Below are 18,496 nucleotides of genomic sequence, written 5' to 3'. Positions count from 1 at the left end.
TTTACAATTTTATTTTCCTTCTATTTATTGATTTTTTAAAATTATTTTGATAGATTTATCTCAAATCCTTTTCATATGTATCTTTATAAAATAAATTATTATATAAATTTACTTTGCGCATATATCAATTTTAATGACTTTTATTTAAATAGATTTAACTACAAAATTATTTTTAGATAATTTTTGTTTAATTAATAATTAGACTTATAAAACTATATAAAAATATTTTAAAAAATAAAATTTATTATAAAATTAATTTTATATCCGCAGCATCCCGCGGGTATTTCACTAGTATATATATATATATATAGGATGGATTAAAATAAATATGTTTTTGTTACAATACATTTATATTTTAACAAAATATTAGTTTAAAATTTTTCAACAAAGTCGTTGTAGTATAGTGGTGAGTATTTCCGCCTGTCACGCGGACGACCCGGGTTCGATCCCCGGCAACGGCGTTTTACAAATTTTTTTCTTAAAAAAACTCCACTTTTTTTAAAAGTTTTTAGACAAAATTTGAATTTAATTAGAATGTTTTCTCTTCTTTTTTGATTTTTTTTCTCCATTAATCAGAATGTGTTTTCTTTTTCTTTTTTTGAGCTTACTCTGTGAAATTTGAATGAATTACTTCAATTTTTTTTAAAACAAAATTTGTGTTTTTTTTATAGAATTTCTTTGTATGAAATTTGAACTTAATCTGAATATGTTTTTTCTTTTCTTCTTTTGAGGTTCGTCTATGAAATTTGAATGATGTTGGATTCAAATACGGAATCGCAATACGAATGAAACTTAGAACCGACCGGAATCGAAAACAAAATAATAAAACAACCTATTTTGATTGATTGATAAGAGGAATTGTAACCGAAATCATGCTCAAATTAAACTTTTACTATCCAAATTCGTAATCAAAATTTGACTCCAAATTTGAACTCACAATTTGAACATAAATTTATGTTTATAATTCGAATTCAAGTTCAAAGTAATTTAGAACAAAATTTTAATATCTAACTTATATTATTAGAATTTAAATTAAATTTAAAAATTAAAAATTGATTTGAATTCAAATTCAAATTTAAAATTCTGATTAATCCTAAAATTAAATATAGACTAATATTTGAATTTAAATAATTGTTAGCGAAAAAATATGTTCTTTTTTAGAATCCCCTCCCCAAGGATTCGATTCTTTCCGGAATAAAAATCGGAATTACCAGCCATTTAAGCCAAACGCAAACGACTGAAAAAGATTATTCCGACTCTCATTCCAAGCTTCAAATCTTTTTAAACTATAAGGTAGCGTTTGGTTCGGGAATAAGTAAAAATTAGCTATTACAGGGATAGGTACAAGTATGAGAATAAGAAAAATAGCGTTTGGATGAAAATTGGATTGTTCCCGAAAATAAGAAAAATAAAATTTGAATAGATAATATGGAATAAGAAAAATAGTAGTTAGTTATATATAGAAAATGGAGGTGTTGATGGGAATAGTTATACCGTACCCGAGAATTACTATTTTCGGATAAAAAATTTGCGTTTGGGTATAAAGGGGGGATAAGGGTTATCCCTCCCCTCATCCCCAATCCAAACACTGCCACCGTTTGGTTCGGGTATAAGGAAGAACTAGCTATTACAGGAATAGGTATAAGTATGGGGATAAGAAAAATAGCGTTTGGAGGAAAATTGGGTTGTTTCCGGGGATAAGAAAAATATTAGGTAGTTTTATATAGAAAATGGAGGTATTGGTAGGGATAACCGAGAACTACTATTTTCGGATAAAAAATTAGCGTTTGGGTATAAAGGGGGAATAAGGGCCTATCCCTATCCCTATCCCCTAACCAAACGCTAAATGCTCTGATTACTTTAAGAAGCGTGTTTAGTAGTCAAAAAAGCTGGAGATTTTGTTCTTCTAAGAAATTCGAACGAAAATCTGTAACCTATGCCATATTATAAGACCTATAAGCAAAAGATTTTAGTGCGAGTTTCTTATTCTACTACAAAATTTTTCTTTTTTTGATCATATTATTACTCAAATAATTTCGTGTTCGATTATTCTCGTACGAATATGAATTCGAGAAATAACATGCGATCATCAAAGTTCTTTATTCATGTAGTAGGATTCGAACGATGTGCGTGTTCTTTTGGAAGATAAGAAGCAGGAGAGATTCGAAAAGAGAACTCGAGAAGTCGATGTTGGTGAATGATTTTTTTTTTTTTTTTTTTTCATTTCTTAACTTGTAGTTATTTTATAAAGCACATGATGGACCAAAATAAATTTACTTTTAAATATAACGTTATTTTATAATTGTTCAATCAAGTCGTTGTAGTATAGTGGTAAGTATTTCCGCCTGTCACGCGGACGACCCGGGTTCGATCCCCGGCAACGGCGGCAAATTTTTTTTTAATAAAAAATTTGTCTTTTTTTTTGATAAACTTGATGGATTTTTTTTTTTTCATTTTATTCTATAAAATTTGAATGAATCTTATAGTTTGTTGGATGGATTAGTTTAATATGTGTGTTTTAAAATTTGTCTTTTTTTTTGGATAAATTTCATGGCTTTTTTTTTTCTTCTATAAAATTTGAATGAATCTTATAGTTTGGATTAGTTTAATATCTGTGTTTATTAGTATTTAGAAAATTTGTAGCTTTTGTTCCTCTATGAAATTTGAATGTAAATCTATAACATTTTTATTTCATAGTTTTTTTTTTAGTTCTTCTATGAAATTTGTACCAATTTTACAATTGGGATTGTCTTAATCAGCGATGTTTGGTTATCAGAAAATTTATATTTCTATTCTTCTATGAGATTTGAATAAAACTATGTAATTTATGTCATATGCGAAGCAAAATAATTCTGAAACCTATAAAAAAAGTTTTAAGTTAGAGTTTCTGTTTCTGTTATAAAGTGTTTTTACTTTTACTTTTATTTTGAAATTCTTTTATAAAATTTGAACCCAGAATATTTGTGAGACGCAAAAGCAAAAGTTTTGAATTGAAATTTCTGATTCTACTGCAAAAGGAATCTTCGCGCTGAGTATAATCTTTCTATTATCAAATTGTACTTTGATCATACAGCATGACACTCTAAAATATTTTAAAATTTTTACGCATTAGGCTTCGTTGGCTCATGTTTATAATTAAATTTATTTATCTAATGAATAAAACAGATAACAAGTTATCTGTTTCTCAAGAAAAAAAAAATAAACATGTCTTAGAATTCGTATAAATGATTACATATCTTAATTAATCTCATGGTGGCTTTGACTTAAATTTGCCCTAAAAATTAGCATTGTTGGTACTTTTCTACAATCTTAAAAACTCACCTAATTATTTTTAGGGAAAAGTCAAACTCACCCTTTGAAAATCGGTAACAGCGTACGAAATCAAATAGGTGAACTGCTCACAAATTCATAAAATATTTTTTTTTCTCCTTTTAATTTCCAAGAAAAATAATTTTTCTGATTTTCTTTTTATTTTTCAATATTTTATTCAAAAAAGCAAATATATGAAAAAATAAAATATTTTCAATGGAAAACTTTTTATCCGAAAATAATTTTTTATGAAAAATTATTATATTACATGTACATGAAACTCACCTTAATACCTTATCCTCCTTTCAGATTAAAAAAAATAAAAAAACCAACAAACAAATTAAAATTTGATGGAATCTTGAATGTTTATTTTTTTTGTATGAAAAATTAAAATACAGCTGATGAATTTTTGGGAACAGACCCTCTCAGTTAACAAGCATTAGTTTTTTTTTTTTTTTAGTTTTTTGCCCTTGTCGAGGCTTCTTCTGTTGTCTTATTTTTATAGCATAGTTTATTTTTTCAATGAGTGAAGCGAGTAGTGTTTTTTATTTTTAATTTAAAATAATTGCAAAAAATTTTGGTCAAAAATGTAGAATTTTTGGACTTTGCATCCTCACTAATTAATAACAAAATTTGATAAGTACACCCCCAAACCAGTCCCTTTTTTGCTTCCCCTTCAATGGCCTCCTCCTCACATCTCCTCCCCTTCCACCTCCACCCATGTCATTACAACACCAAAACCCCTAAAAACCCCACCTTTAGAGGTGTTTCCTCACCAAATCTGGGCCATGGATCATGTTATTTCCATCAAAAGAGCTCTTTTCAGAAGAACTCATCTCCCAGAATCATGGCTTCTGGGTCAGGAAGGAGACAGGTGCAGGTATGAGGCTGCACATGTTATTGTAGAACTGTGTTTCAGTTCCAAAGTTGTCTCCTTTTTTTTTTTTGTGCTTAATTTTGTTGTTGAGGTGTTTTTTTTGGGATTTTAGATAGTGTATGATCCAGATGAGAGGATAAACAGATTAGCAGATGAGGTGGATAAGAACACTGGGCTCTCCAGGCTCTCCCTCTTTTCACCTTGTAAGGTACATCATCTCAGGTGGAAGAGGAAACCAAAAAGTTCAATTTTTGGTGTATTTGTTGTGAATTTGAGATGGATTTTGCTGTTGGAATGATGCAGATTAATGTTTTCTTGAGAATAACTGGTAAAAGAGAAGATGGGTTTCATGATTTGGCTTCCTTATTCCATGTATGTTGTTTTCCTACCTTTGCTTGATCATCATCCATTCTTAGTATATAACTTGTATCAGCAATTTCAGTTTTTTATGTTTCTTTTCACCTTTTAGTGCTCAGATAATTGTGTAGAATCATCACCATATCCATTTAAATTCTCTTAATTTGCTTGATGAACCCTTCAGGTAGTTAGTTTAGGAGATACCATCAAATTCTCCTTGTCGCCCACGAAGACGAAGGATCAGTTGTCGACAAACGTGCCCGGCGTCCCACTCGATGAAAGGAATTTGGTATACAATCACGTTTTCCTACTCGTCATCTTCTTCCAAATTATAACTTTATTTCGTGGACCTGCAGATCGTCAAAGCGCTTAACCTCTACCGGAAGAAAACCGGAACAGATAACTTTTTCTGGGTACGATTTGTCGATAATGTAACTCACAAGCTATTAGAATCTTGGTTGAATCGTCGTTATCGTATTTCTTATTTCAATTTTTGTTTCTGTAGATTCATCTTGATAAAAAAGTCCCTACGGGTGCGGGTCTCGGTGGTGGAAGTAGTAACGCCGCGACTGCCCTATGGGCCGCTAACCAGTTTAGCGGCTGCCTTGCTTCGGAGAAGGAGCTTCAAGAATGGTCGGGCGAAATTGGTTCGGATATTCCCTTCTTCTTCTCGCACGGAGCGGCGTATTGTACCGGTAGGGGAGAGGTATACACACATATAAATGATCTTTATTTTCTATTTTGAAGCTCACTAATGCTAGTAAAGAATCTTATGTGACCTTTATGTAAATGATATCTTGTGTTCAGTAGGGTTCTCGTCGCTACTAGGTTAGGCTCCCTTGTCTTGGGATTACGGCGCTTCATCCTTGTTTAGAAATTGAACTGAAACTGAGTATGGCAAATTATTAGATTGCCACCAACGCCATACACAGATACGGCGGGGAATTTCGTGATACTAGTTCTTAAATTTATGCTGAAAATTTGCAATGCGGAAACAAGGAACAAGGTTTTTATTGAATTGTTTCCATTAAGCAACATTATAAACTCAATGAAAACTCTTCTCTCTCTACTCTGGTTCTGCTTGTTTATACATCTACGACTAAGAATAATGTCTCGACGATTAATTGACATTACATGCTACATTTTTAATGTGTTTTTTTTTTTGGTTGCTGAACTGCATATTACTGTTGCATGCGCGCTTGCATACCGCATATGTGTTTTCTGGTGGCTTGACTGACTGAAAACTATGGGCATCTACTTTGCCATTGGTATTGACAGATAAAGTTAATTGAAGAATGTTTTTTTTTTTAACAATAAAAGTGTGGATATTTTCCATCAAAATGTAGAGTTGCAATGTTCGACTAAAAGCTTGCATTCGTTGCTAGATTGTTGAAGATATTCCGCATGCCTTGCCTGTGGACTTACCTATGGTGCTCGTAAAGCCGCAAGAAGCATGCTCGACTGCGGAAGTTTACAAAGTAATGAAATGCTCATCCCATTGATTGCTCAATGATACACAGGTTAATATGCATTAGCTTATGATATCAGTTCCTGTTTTGCAGCGCTTTCGGCTAGACCAGGCTAGTTCAGTCGACCCGTTGAACTTGCTTAGGGAGATCACGCAAAACGGGATATCTCAGGATGTTTGTGTAAACGATCTTGGTATGCGGGAACATCTGTTAATATGCCAATTATTTCCTCCTCTCATAATAGTTTCATTTATTTACTTCTTTCGCTGTTTTTATATGATGGGGTATTGGCGTGTGTGTGTGTTTGTGTATTTCTCAGAGCCTCCTGCTTTTGAAGTCTTGCCATCTTTGAAGAAGTTGAAGAAGCGTATAATTGCTGCTGGCCGGGGAGATTATAACGCTGTTTTTATGTCGGGAAGGTAAATTTTCGCGCTTGATTTGACTGCACTGAGTGGTATTGAACCATTTTCATTTATGGCCATAACTTGTTGATCATTTCAAGTTCGTCACAGACCGCAAATTTTTTGAACATCGCATGCTATATTTCTGCTAATAAAACGGAAAACGATCATAAGATTTAGCTTTTCTAGTGCTTATCTGATTGTTTGCCTTTGTACTGACGCATCAGACCGCAAAGTTCTTTGCATTTTTAATTGCTTCAAATTAAAGAACTGGAGCTCTTGAAATTCATTTGTTGGAGTAGTTTGGGAAAAGGAAGTGATACTGCTGCTAGTATGATTGTGTCCTTTTTCTTGATGCCTCGCGATAAAAGCTTATATCTATGTAATGTTTATCTGAAATATACTTAAAGTGATGATTGGAAATTCTTTTGAACAGTGGAAGCACGATTGTCGGCGTCGGTTCGCCGGATCCCCCTTCATTCATCTACGACGACGATGAGTACAAGGATGTATTTGTATCAGGTAAATTACCCATTTAGTGCACTCACCAAGTATTGTTCCCAAAGGATTTATAGCTTTAAATTCCGCCAAAAAAGAAAAAAAGCATGAAGACCCTTAAATTTTGTTCATTTTCATATTTTAATAGCTTCCATCGTTTTAACTAGCGATTCCTAAGTTTAATGGCTTCTTTAGTGTAACGACCTAGCCTACTAGCACAAATCGAACGTTGGGTCCTAAATCACCAGTCCAAAATGTTTAAGTGTAATTTTTAGTATTAGAGTCACTGAACCTTACATTTTCAATTATAACCTTTTTCTCATCCGATGTTAGACTGTTGGAGCTTTTCCCGTTTAGACCCATAAAGTCCTCGTCAGGCCCAATTCAATCATAATCTTTTTCTCATTCGATATGGGATTTTTGGGGTCTGGCCTAATTCAATCATAGTTCTTTTCTTATTCGATATGGTACTATTGGGACGCTACGGACTCTCATGTTTAGACTCTGACATTCTCGTCATGCCCAAGCCCAATACACATAAAGACCAGAATGACTAAACAATAGGGAATTCTAGAGGTGGCTCTCCGTTTAGACCTTGACGTTCTTGTCAAGTTCAAGCCCATAGCACTTAGCTTTTACACTTTCGGTTAGTGTTCGGCTCTGATACCAATTGTAATGACCCAACCTACTAGCATATTGGGACCAAACCGCTGACCCAAATTTATCAACCCCAAATTCCTAATCCTTATACCGTCGATCACTAGGCGTTACAGTTAGCGAAAACAACTCGAATCGAAACGAGCAGAAGTTGAGTGGAGTATCAGTGCGGACGCATAAAATCTAAGCGGTATATTTTAAATCGGCCGATACTTAGGGACTCTCCATACATTTTTCTTTACCTTAACTTTTAAAGCTTTATATAAAAATTGGACTAACATATTTCATATGATTTTTTCTTTTCTTTTTTTTTTCCTGTTAATTTTGATGCAGAGGCTTGCTTTGTCACACGCCAAGAGAATGAATGGTACAAGGAGCCTGTTTCATCAAAAGCTTCTTTAATCAACGATACACCACCCGAATTAGCATCACCTGTTGAATAAATGTTCTAAGGATTCTTCTTTTTCTTTTTTTTTTTAATTTTCTTTTCCTCCTATAATTTTCATTTATAGGTCAAGTGGAAAAGAAATGTTATGAATCATTGTGTTGATGACTCAAATGAAATTGAAAGATTATCATAGAATTTTTCTAATGGTGACGACTATATAAGAGTAGGTGTTCGATGCCGTGGATAGTTTGTTAATTCTTCTTCTTCTAATATATATATTATTTTAGGCGTTCGGGTATAACACTAAATATTTAGTGTTATCAAGTTTTCTGTCGTTAAATTTATCTCTCTAATTATTTTTATTCGTTAGATCATATTATTCAGCAACCCACCCAGTTAATGCTAAAGGATTAGTATCGTTCTAACCGCACATTTTTTTATTTAGGAGCTAAAAACTTAATAACACTAATGATTTGGTGCTATTAATAGTATTCTAATATAATTCTTATTTTAGAGAGTAATTTATATTTTCTATCCATAATTTAATTAAATTCTGTATGTTTTCACCGATAATAATTGCCCTTTGCGAGCACATTTAAATTTATGAAATTAAATTAAATTTAGTTCAAAAGTAATTATTAAATTTGATAAATTTATCTGGTAATAATAAAATCAACTTTGTTAATATTAATAACATAGCTTCATTCAAAATTAAACATTACATTGCGTGTGGTGAGAAAATGCCTGCATTGCGTGTGGTGAGAAAATGCCGATGGAATATTTATAAGCCGAGAAATTTCACATTCCACTATTTTATTCCCCATAAATTAATTTCCACTATTAGTCATACATTAAAAAAAAAAAAAGGGGCCAAAAAAAAGTAAAAAAAAAAAAAAAGGGGGAAAAAGAGGGGAAATAATTAGAGATAATAATAACAACAACAACAACAATAAAAGTGGACTAAATTTGAAATTTCAGCTCAAAGTCAATTAGGTGCTCACGAGCATTTAGTATTATTATTCCTCTTTTCCTTGCGAATTTCCGATTTTGCCCTCGGCGCCGCCCCTTTCCTCTTTCCCCTCCACTCCGACCCCATCCACCGCCTCCTCCTCCTCCTCCTCCCGCGGCGGCGGCGGCGGCGGCGGCGGCGGCGGAGGCGCGGTTTCGAGGATCGGCGCGGCGGCGGAGGAGGAGTTGAAGGATCCGAACTTGGGGGTGGTCTCGATCGGGGCGAAGCTCCGCGCCTCGAAGGAGAACGAGATCGCCTCGCCCTCGTACCCTCCGCCGCCGCCGGAGACGGAGCCGTCGCCGCCGCACGCTGCGGCGGAGGGGAGGAGGGTCTCGAGCGCGGCCGGGCACGTGCGCCGCCGCTTCGGCTCGCGCGTCTCCTCCTCCGCATCATCCTCCTCCTCCTCCTCGGCCTCCGCCGCCGAGGCGCGGATCTCGGGGTCGCAGAGGGGATCGGAGGGTTCTGCGGCGCCGGCGGCGGCGACGACGGAGGGAAGCGGCGGCGGGGCTTCGTCGGCCTTCGTCGCCATCGAAGTGGACGCGACGGCGAGAGAGCGAGAGAGAGAGAGAGAGAGAGAGAGTGTTTGTTTTTGAAAGGGTTTTTTGTTTTTTGATTTTTAGCGTGCGTGGATGGGGATTTCTCTTTCTGAAAATGTGTAAGAAACCCCCTCACCTGTAAGCCTATTTTGAAATCAGTCCTCTAATAATTTTATTCGTTGCAAATCCTCTCCAAGGTTACTACTTTTTTCGCAACAAGTAAGTAATTCCGGTAGCCTAATTATTATCGTTGTTGTTATCTGAAGACCCATATTTTGGTGGCGGCCTTGTGATGGACCATTTCGCGTAATAGAAATAACACTATTTTTCGAAACCTTCAATCTAACGTTATTTCTGCTGCTCAACTCATTGGCGATTATTTCTGCTGCTCAACTCATTGGCGAGCTAGCGTAGGAGTGGGCCGCCTTTTGTAAGGCTATGAGCCGTCATCGTCTGTAATTTTCTTTTGTGTCTTATTTTTTGCAACCACTCTACCTTATTTAACCGTGTACTTTTCGACTTCCTTACTTTTTCGAGTTTCTTACCGTCTCACATTATCCGTCTCACATTATGTAGTTAAGTTTATATACCTAATGAATGAAATAGGTAGCGTGTTATTTTTCTCTAAAAAATATATATATATATTATCGTTGTTGTTATCTGAATTGCTACTTCTAAAAATTTAATTCTTACTTCTGTGTTTTCAAAACGTCTGACTCGAGTCCTCAACCTCTTAGGTGATAAGAAAATTTAAATTTTTTTTTAAAAAAGAAAAGTTGCATGGTGCCTGTTTCATTCATTATTAGATTGATAAATCTAAATACAAAAAGGCAGATAATTGGGTCTCTGCGAGAGTAAAATTTACACTTAAATGACCATAAGAAAGTATAATTACTTGTGGCTCCTTTTGGGACCAGTTTCAGGTTCTCTGTTGTAAGTATTTCTTTATGCAGAAACCCAAAAAATGCATTGGATAATAGCTGGCATGTCTGGATCACAACTTACTTTAATTTGAGACAGTAAAAAGTTAATTACATTTCTCTAATTCTAATATTAGGGTTAATTTCATACATGTCTTTGCAAATACAGTAAATAACAAATATATTTCTACAAACTTCAACTTTCATATATTGTTGCTATAAAAATTCTAATGTTTTCAAATATGTCCTTACCGTTAGAATCCGTTAGAAAATTTTAATTAACCATAGGTTAAATACTTGAAATCTAGTTAGTTTTTGACATTTTTATCACTTTATATTATACTGTTATGGTTTTTGAAAGAATATATTTATGATAGCAAAATTGAAAAAATATAAACAGTTCTCTAACGATTCTTTAAAGGTAATAAACCAGAGGGACATATTTAAAAATATCAGGATTTTTATAGAAATAATATATGAAAGTAAGACGTTTTGGAATATATTTGTCATTCACTATATTTGTAGGGATCTATATAAAATGAACCTATGATATTATGTGAAAGAATGCAAAATATTTATTTTTCTTAAAAAACTAAGCATTCAAAGAACTACGCTTCTACTATATATATTTTGTACTTAATAATATAATATAATATATTGAGAGTTGATTTTGTGTGTTCTCTATTGAGAACAACAATCATATTTGATCAATTATAATTTATTTTAACAGCAATCATAGGAGAGTAAATATTGGATCCACTTATGCTTTCTCTATCATTTTTCCACTGTAGAATAGTAAAGATAGAAGCAAGCAAATCTTACAATTTTTTTTTTTTCTCTTTTACTTTTTTATTCTTATTTATTTATTTATTTATTTATTTATTTTTTTGTTTTTCCCTCCAATGAACCTGTTTGTTTAGTGCACCAACTACTTAGCCAGTAGATCCGTTTACTTTTCCAAAAAACCGTTAAAAGGACAAGACTATGCATATATATATATATATATATATAATCAGGCTGGAATACTATTAATAGTAAAATGATCTTTTTGCTATCAAGTTTTTAACCCTTGGATGAAAAATTGTAGGGTCAGGATGATATTAGTCGGTTAGAGTTGATGGTCCCTAGGGTTAGTCGGTCCCTACTGGGTTATAGTATTTAATCCAATGGTTAGAAATAATGAAAAGTGATCCAAAGGCTAAAAACTGGTAGCAACAATGGGATTTTGCTCATAATAGTAGCCCAGTCCAACTCATATATATATATATATATATTATATATATATATATATATATATATACACACACACCCACACACACATTGAAACATATTCTCCCCTTTTATGTTTGCTAATAAAAAGATTCAAAGGAGAAGGAAAAGAAGAAGAGAATACAATCATCATGGATGCGGCTCGATGGAGGCGCTGGTCGTGTGGGCCGCCGTCATGGGGCGGAAGGCGAGGGAGCCCACAGAGGAAAAATTTTAGAACGCATTGGGTATGTTGGTGACACGTGGTGTCTCCAACCAATCAAAAAACTCTTTTTGAATTAATCCATCACAACATCATGATTATAGATAAATATTTTTATTATGCTTTTTTTTTAAAAGGAGAGATGTGATTAGCTTATTATTGCTGATGTTGTGCAAGTGTGACATAGTGACGGAGAGGGCGGTGTCCGTGACGCGTCCGAGGGGGGCCGAGAACAGCTTCGAGATGGAGGAGGTCCCGCGGTTCGCCAACGCGGCGTGCAACAAGAAGGATGTTGATCACGACCACGACCACCACCACCACCACCCTTGTAAACTCTTTTTTCTAAGATTAATTTTTATTATTTTTATTAGTTTTGAACTTTAGTTTATTAATTGTGTTCATGTGTTTCTTGTTGATCATGATTTGTTCTTAATTGCTTGTTTTGTGAATTTCTAGGGGTTATGTTTGTGTCTCCCCTGCTGCTTTAATTTCATTTACTAGCTTCATTTTTTTTCTCCAGAAATTTTCTTAATTTGTTGGTAAATTTTGCTCTTTTTTTAAAAGAGTTCTTCAAATTAAGATATTTTATCATTTTGATGTGCACATTAATTGCCTTGTAGGGTCAAATTAACTTTTTTTTCCCTTTTTTTGCTTGATTTCTTTTAAATTTTAGCTTGATACAAAGTATATATTTGAAGGAAAATAGATACATATATATATATATATAGAAGAAAAGAATTAACTTTTTCACTACATAAACTACCTTATTAAGTAAAGGTCCTTATCAGAGAGAAACTTGCAAAGAATTGGCTAATTTTCAACTTTAGAGGGCTTAATTAAAATCAAATTATAAACCATTAGACATAATAATCTATGCTCTTTAAATGGTCTACATAAAACTACATATATATATAAACTATTATCTAGGCATTTAATTACGAAAATAAAAGTTGTTATAAGGGTTTTCGTTCCGCAATACGAGAAATAAATTTCTTCAGCATTTAATTTCCCAATTTTTCCTTGTTCTTTGCTTCATCTATCTTAAGATGAATATTATAAGCATCCACATATCCTTAGCAATATACATGTTTATCCTCTATATGAGAATCAAATAAAAAACATCCTCAAATTAACTTTTGTAAAAGATCATATAAAACTCACAATATGGTGCTCTTATTCCATGTTTGGTATTATGCTTTAGCACACTCCCTAACAAGGATTTTGATTTGGAACATCAATTTTGATCACAATTGCTCTCTCGATAATTATCCTTCGAATTGTTTGATTTCGTCGATGCAGAGCACTCTTCTGGAGTTCTCACGCGTGGTGAAGGTGAGAGAACAAGTCGTCGCGGGAATGGTTTACTATCTGACAATTGAGGCTGCCGACAGCGGGCACGAACAGGCTTTCTGAGGCCGAGGTCTGGCTCATGCCCTGGATGAATTTCAAGCAGCTCACAGATTTCAAAGTAACAGCAAACTCAGGAACAGTAATTTCGCAAGGTAGTGTTAGCGATCTTCGATCTTCACTTTGCGTTTACTGCAAAGGGTGAAAATGTGTAAACTCGAATGTACGTTCAGACATCGCAGTAATTGAAACTTGAAAGATTAAGCAGTAAATCACATCTTTTTTAGTTTCAAAACGCGGAACAGTTCAGAATCAGGCAATGGTTGCCTACTTACCGTCTTCTGTGTTTAGGTGCATGAAACTTTCGAAATGTATGATCTGCTGTTAACAACATAGAAGGAACGCGAAGAGGAGAAGTTCGAAGGCAAAGGTGGTTGTAAAATATGAAATGCTGCTTCTGTATAAATCAGAAGTTATGTAGCAGCTAAAAAATCTGGAAGATGAGGAATGTTGTGAACAACCTTAGTTGGTTGGTTGTATATCTCTGATTGAAAATGTACCAACCTGTGCTTAGTTTGTATAAAATCGTAAAAGTTCTTTTCATAATTCATAAAAGTTGTCTTGTTTCATTAACATTGCAAGGATGTTCATAAACACCGTAATTTTGTACACACTGCATGCTGAAACAAGTGAAACAGAAGCTTTCGTTTAACAAAGCAAGCAAAACAATTAATAACTAATGAAGCTGTTAACTTAAATCATAAGTTTTGCGAGATCGGTAAATGTTTTCCACATTAACCTTGGTTCTTATTCAATTTCTTTGATCATTGACGAAGATACATTTACAGATCTTATAATAAGAAACCCAAAATTGATCTGGAACTGATACATTTACAGGCAAAAAGAAACTCACCAGTCGTTTCTCATATTTTTTTAACTTTTAGGTTTACAAATAATAACAACACTCAACATCACTATTGAACTAACAAGCTTGATGATAAAACAGGAAGTTTTTAAAAGATGCATTAAATTATTAAGTACCTAATGAGTACTAATTAAGGGCCACAATATTAACAGAACTAATATTATTATCTGTAACAAAATGCATTGAATCTGATCATAATATGCTGATGTGCGTATAATAAAAGCAGCCCTGTTATCATCATTGCCCATTAATTGAAGGAACAGGCGATGCCCTCCCTCACATCTCCACCGGCACGCGGCTATACAAGTGCGCCGCAGGGAGCCGCGGCTCGGCCACGGCCTGGAGCGGTGTCCGCATGAAGGTGACCATCCCGGGCGTCTCGGCCATGTCGACGTCCTCAGGCTTCACTCCCTCGGGCAGGGTCCACCGGAAGTGGTGCAGGAGGTGTCCGAGCATTGACGCAACCAGGTTGATCCCCAGCTGGGCGCCTGGGCACACCCGGCGCCCGGCCCCGAACGGCAGGACGCGGAAGTCGTGGCCCTTGATGTCGATGTCCTCCTCCTCGAACCGCTCAGGACGGAACTCGAGCGGGTTCTTCCACACATTCGGGTCGCGAGCGATGGCCCACACGTTGACCATGACGTTGGAGCCCTTGGGGATGTCGTAGCCGCCAATGCGGACATGGGTGTTGGCCTTGTGGGGGAGCATGAGCGGGGTTGGCGGGTGGAGTCGGAGTGACTCTTTGACGACACACTGCAGGTAGGGCAGGTTAGCGAAGTCGGTCTCTGCCATGATGCGGTCGCGACCCACCACACGGTCCAGCTCGGCCTGGACCTTCTCCTGTACCCTCGGGTGCCGGACAATCTCCGACATAGCCCACTCCACTGAGATCACCGTCGTGTCCATTCCGGCCGTGATCATGTCCTGCACCGAGAATAATCAGTCGCTGATCAAGAAGCATTTCATTGCACAACAAACCGTAGGAATTGAGCTACTTCTATGGCCCAAAGTGGACAAAATTTGCAATAGTCCTGTACAAGTCATGTTAATTTAGGACTTCTCCTATTTTCAAGGCTTAGAAGTACATTTCAGCCTCCCATTATAATAAAGCACTCTAACATTTTGCTTGATAAAGGATTCAGTAGGTGCTTCTCGGTATTAAGAAGCTAATCCACAAGTTAAAACATAGAAGAACTTAGCTTAAGCAAAATGCGAAAAGCCAAAATAGCTTTTTGAGTCCTAACAGTGCTTTTGCCGCTTTAAAAGGATTTTGATGGAAAAATAAAAGGTATTATAGAAACATGCTTTGTTAGGTCAAACAAGCTTTGTTAGGTCACATATTCTATTATAGGAAATTCAGTTCCAACACAGAGCAAAAAAGACGTTTTCCAACCCCGCCAACCCTAAAGATAGCAACATATAACCAAACACAATTGAAACTACCACACAATCTACACACCATTACAGATTACTTAGCAGCAACTTAATCTTATAAAAACAGCCAAGAAATGAAATAGTAGAGCAAAATAAGAGTATGTATGACTCACCCAAAGAAGACCAATTACAGTGTCGTCGCTAAGATCATACTGATCCTTGAGAGTTAGCAGCGCATCGACGAAATGTTGCTTGGCGCCGCTCGTCTTCCGGGCCTGCGTATGCTCCTCCATGATCTTCTTGGTCAGCTTATCCCTCCGCGCGTTGTGACTCTCGTAGAGCTCTTCGTCGAGGGGGAACATCCACCTCAACCACCACACGAACTCCGCGAGAGATAGAGACGCCCCGATCTTGAGCCCGTTGGCCACGATCGTCTTGAACTCGCGTCCTTGCTCGTCAATCACCCCCTCAGAGTTCATGAAGCGCTTCCCGAACGCGAGCCTCGTTATGTTGTTGAAGGCCACGCTGGAGAGGTGTTCTTTCACCACCAGGCTTTTGCCGACCTTGTCTACGAACCACAAATTGGAGCTTGGTTTAACAGAGTTTCCAATTAAAACTACATGTGAATAACAATTCAAAAAATATAATATAAAGTGGTAAATATAAGTGCATGATCAACAAGAATTTATGAAAACCGATTTCGCTACCAACACAGAGCACATACATGAAATTTTCTATTTTCTACACACCGAAACATGTTTCGATGTACAACCAAATCATATCGTATGGATGAAAAGATTTCAACTTGACGAATTAGCGAAGTTGCTTTTACAGAAACATATAAAGAGTACCACCCAGTGTTAGCATCAACACCTACTTACATCAGTTCTGTTGTTTCGTATATTTACAAGTAAACGGGAGTGCACGTAACATTACATGACATTACTCTGTCTGGGCCTGTATATTTACTATTACTACGGATTCGAATTAAATGTGTCGAATTTTAACATTAAATGTATAGAATTCAAATCCAATATATATATATACATATATATATATTCATCCATTTGTGTACATACATAATACATAACAAGGCCAAATCAAACGGGGGTGATAAGTTAAAATAAGGAAATTAAGTGTAACAAAAACCCCACCAACCCCACTATGCACAACTACAGCTTATTGTGTAGGCCAACAACCTGAACCAACTATGTACCTTTTTAATTATTTATTTAATAAACTTAACCATTAAATAATAATATTAATCTAGGCTAAATAGAAAAATAATGATGGGGTTATTATCGGGTGATCACAGATACAAGCTCAATTTATTTACATTTTTTTCTTAAATTAATTTCCCAACACATAAAATTTGGCACATTAATTGATCTGCACCATGCACCAACCAAAAATTTCTTTTTAACTTATTTAATATACTGAGTGCGGTGCATGAAATATAAAATGTACACCAGGCGCACGCAATATTATAAATTTTAATTTCTCCGCGAGATATTGTTATTGTTATGAAGGGTCAAAAGTCAACACCGCCGTGGGGCCCACCACCCACGTCACCGTGTTCATTTTATTAGTCATTATTAATCATTTAAAAAAAAAAGAAAAAAAAAAGAAAAGAAAAGAAAAGAAGAGGAGGGGAGAGAGGGGTAAGCGTACCGGGGTGGGTGCAGGCGCGGTGGATGGATTGGACCATGGCGGTGACCTCATCCTCGCGGATGGGGCGGAGGGCCTCGAGGCGCTTGGGGGAGAAGAGCTCCAAGTTGCAGACCTTGCGCACCTTCACGTAGTGGGGGCCGTAGTCGGCCCAGATGAGGTCCTTGCCGCCGCGGCTGAACCGGGCGGTGGACCGGTTCCTGGGCCGGTCCGCGAGGGCCTGGTCGTGGTCCTTGAGCACCGCCCGGGCCAGCTCCGGGGTCGACACCACCACCGTCAGCGTCGTCCCGAACCACACCGACATGATCGGCCCGTACGCGCGCGCCCACTCCGCGAAGCACCTGAACCGGACCGGCTCGATCGCCAGCAGGTTCCCCACCACCGGCCACGGCCGCGGCCCCGGCGGGAGCCGCCGCCGGAGCCGGAGGAGGAAGAGGAGCGCCGCTGCGCTGAGGACGATGACGCAAATGCCCACGCCGACGGGGCCCGGGTCCATGGCTGCGGGAGGGGCGAGCGTTTTCGGAAAAAAAAAAAAATGAATTTGATTGAGGATGATGATGATGATGATGAGGGTGTTGGTTGGGTCGGGTTTAGGGTTTCTTATATGGTGTGGTGGGTGGGGAGTGGGGTTAGGTAGGCAGGTGGGTTGGTACGGATGCAAATGGATCCGGATTGGCGGAGCTCCTGCTGCCCGGATCCGCTCTCTAAACATATAGTTCATTCTGAATTCGTCTTGATCGGCTAAAAAAATGAAGCAAATATGAGAGACTTTTTGTTTTTTTTTGTTTTTTTTTAAACTCATTTCAATCTGCTTCTGTTCCAATTCGTCCTTGAACGAAGTAATAGTGAAAATCAAAAATAAAATAAAAATTAATTCGTTCAGACTCAGTCTTGATCTGATAGAAAGTGATATCACCAGGGGAGATGGATGTGAATCTGTAGATTTTCTAAAAAAAATTATTAAATAGTGTGTGTGTTATTATGAATTAAGAGGTCAATTTTTTTTTTATATAGGATTAAATACAGTATATAAAATTAAATGCACTAGTATTGAATCCTAATATTTTCCTAATATTTTTTTTTTTCTTTTGATTTCAATTTTTTTTTTTTTTTAAATTTTTGCGCCTATGCTTTACTTTCTACCCACTTTCAATCAGTATTTTTTTATATAATTTTTATTTAAAATTATATATTTATTACTCATAGTGTAGAATTTGGGGAAAAAAGATGATAGTTGAGTGGTGTATTTGAAAGAAAAAAAAATAATTAGCATAGTATAGTACATGAAAA

At 36.3% G+C, this 18,496-nt stretch overlaps 3 protein-coding genes and 2 non-coding genes across 5 annotated transcripts; 3 read left to right on the top strand and 2 right to left on the bottom strand.

Annotated features, from left to right (window-relative positions):
* TRNAD-GUC lies at nt 390-461 on the top strand. The gene has a single exon. It is a non-coding gene; the product is annotated as a tRNA-Asp (tRNA).
* Nucleotides 2,315-2,386, top strand: TRNAD-GUC. The gene has a single exon. It is a non-coding gene; the product is annotated as a tRNA-Asp (tRNA).
* LOC109727766 (4-diphosphocytidyl-2-C-methyl-D-erythritol kinase, chloroplastic) lies at nt 3,951-8,151 on the top strand. The gene is made up of 11 exons (XM_020257942.1): nt 3,951-4,189; nt 4,299-4,394; nt 4,490-4,558; nt 4,728-4,832; nt 4,900-4,956; nt 5,049-5,249; nt 5,929-6,021; nt 6,106-6,205; nt 6,332-6,431; nt 6,850-6,935; nt 7,902-8,151. The coding sequence occupies exons 1-11, from the start codon at nt 3,989-3,991 to the stop codon at nt 8,009-8,011; spliced, it is 1,218 nt and encodes a 405-aa protein (XP_020113531.1). The 5' UTR covers nt 3,951-3,988; the 3' UTR covers nt 8,012-8,151.
* LOC109728172 (transcription factor jun-D-like) lies at nt 8,737-9,677 on the bottom strand. The gene has a single exon (XM_020258521.1). It carries the CDS (start codon nt 9,492-9,494, stop codon nt 8,973-8,975), a length of 522 nt encoding a protein of 173 aa, XP_020114110.1. The 5' UTR covers nt 9,495-9,677; the 3' UTR covers nt 8,737-8,972.
* Nucleotides 14,025-17,793, bottom strand: LOC109728123 (cytochrome P450 98A1). The gene is made up of 3 exons (XM_020258451.1): nt 17,210-17,793; nt 15,712-16,106; nt 14,025-15,088 (listed from the first exon to the last, which is right to left on the bottom strand). The coding sequence occupies exons 1-3, from the start codon at nt 17,700-17,702 to the stop codon at nt 14,441-14,443; spliced, it is 1,536 nt and encodes a 511-aa protein (XP_020114040.1). The 5' UTR covers nt 17,703-17,793; the 3' UTR covers nt 14,025-14,440.

The sequence above is a fragment of the Ananas comosus genome, linkage group 23, assembly GCF_001540865.1.
Source record: "Ananas comosus cultivar F153 linkage group 23, ASM154086v1, whole genome shotgun sequence".
In the NCBI taxonomy this organism is placed as follows: Eukaryota; Viridiplantae; Streptophyta; class Magnoliopsida; order Poales; family Bromeliaceae; genus Ananas; species Ananas comosus.
Note: the sequence above shows the minus strand (reverse complement) of the source record. Positions and strands in the feature narration are given on the sequence as shown.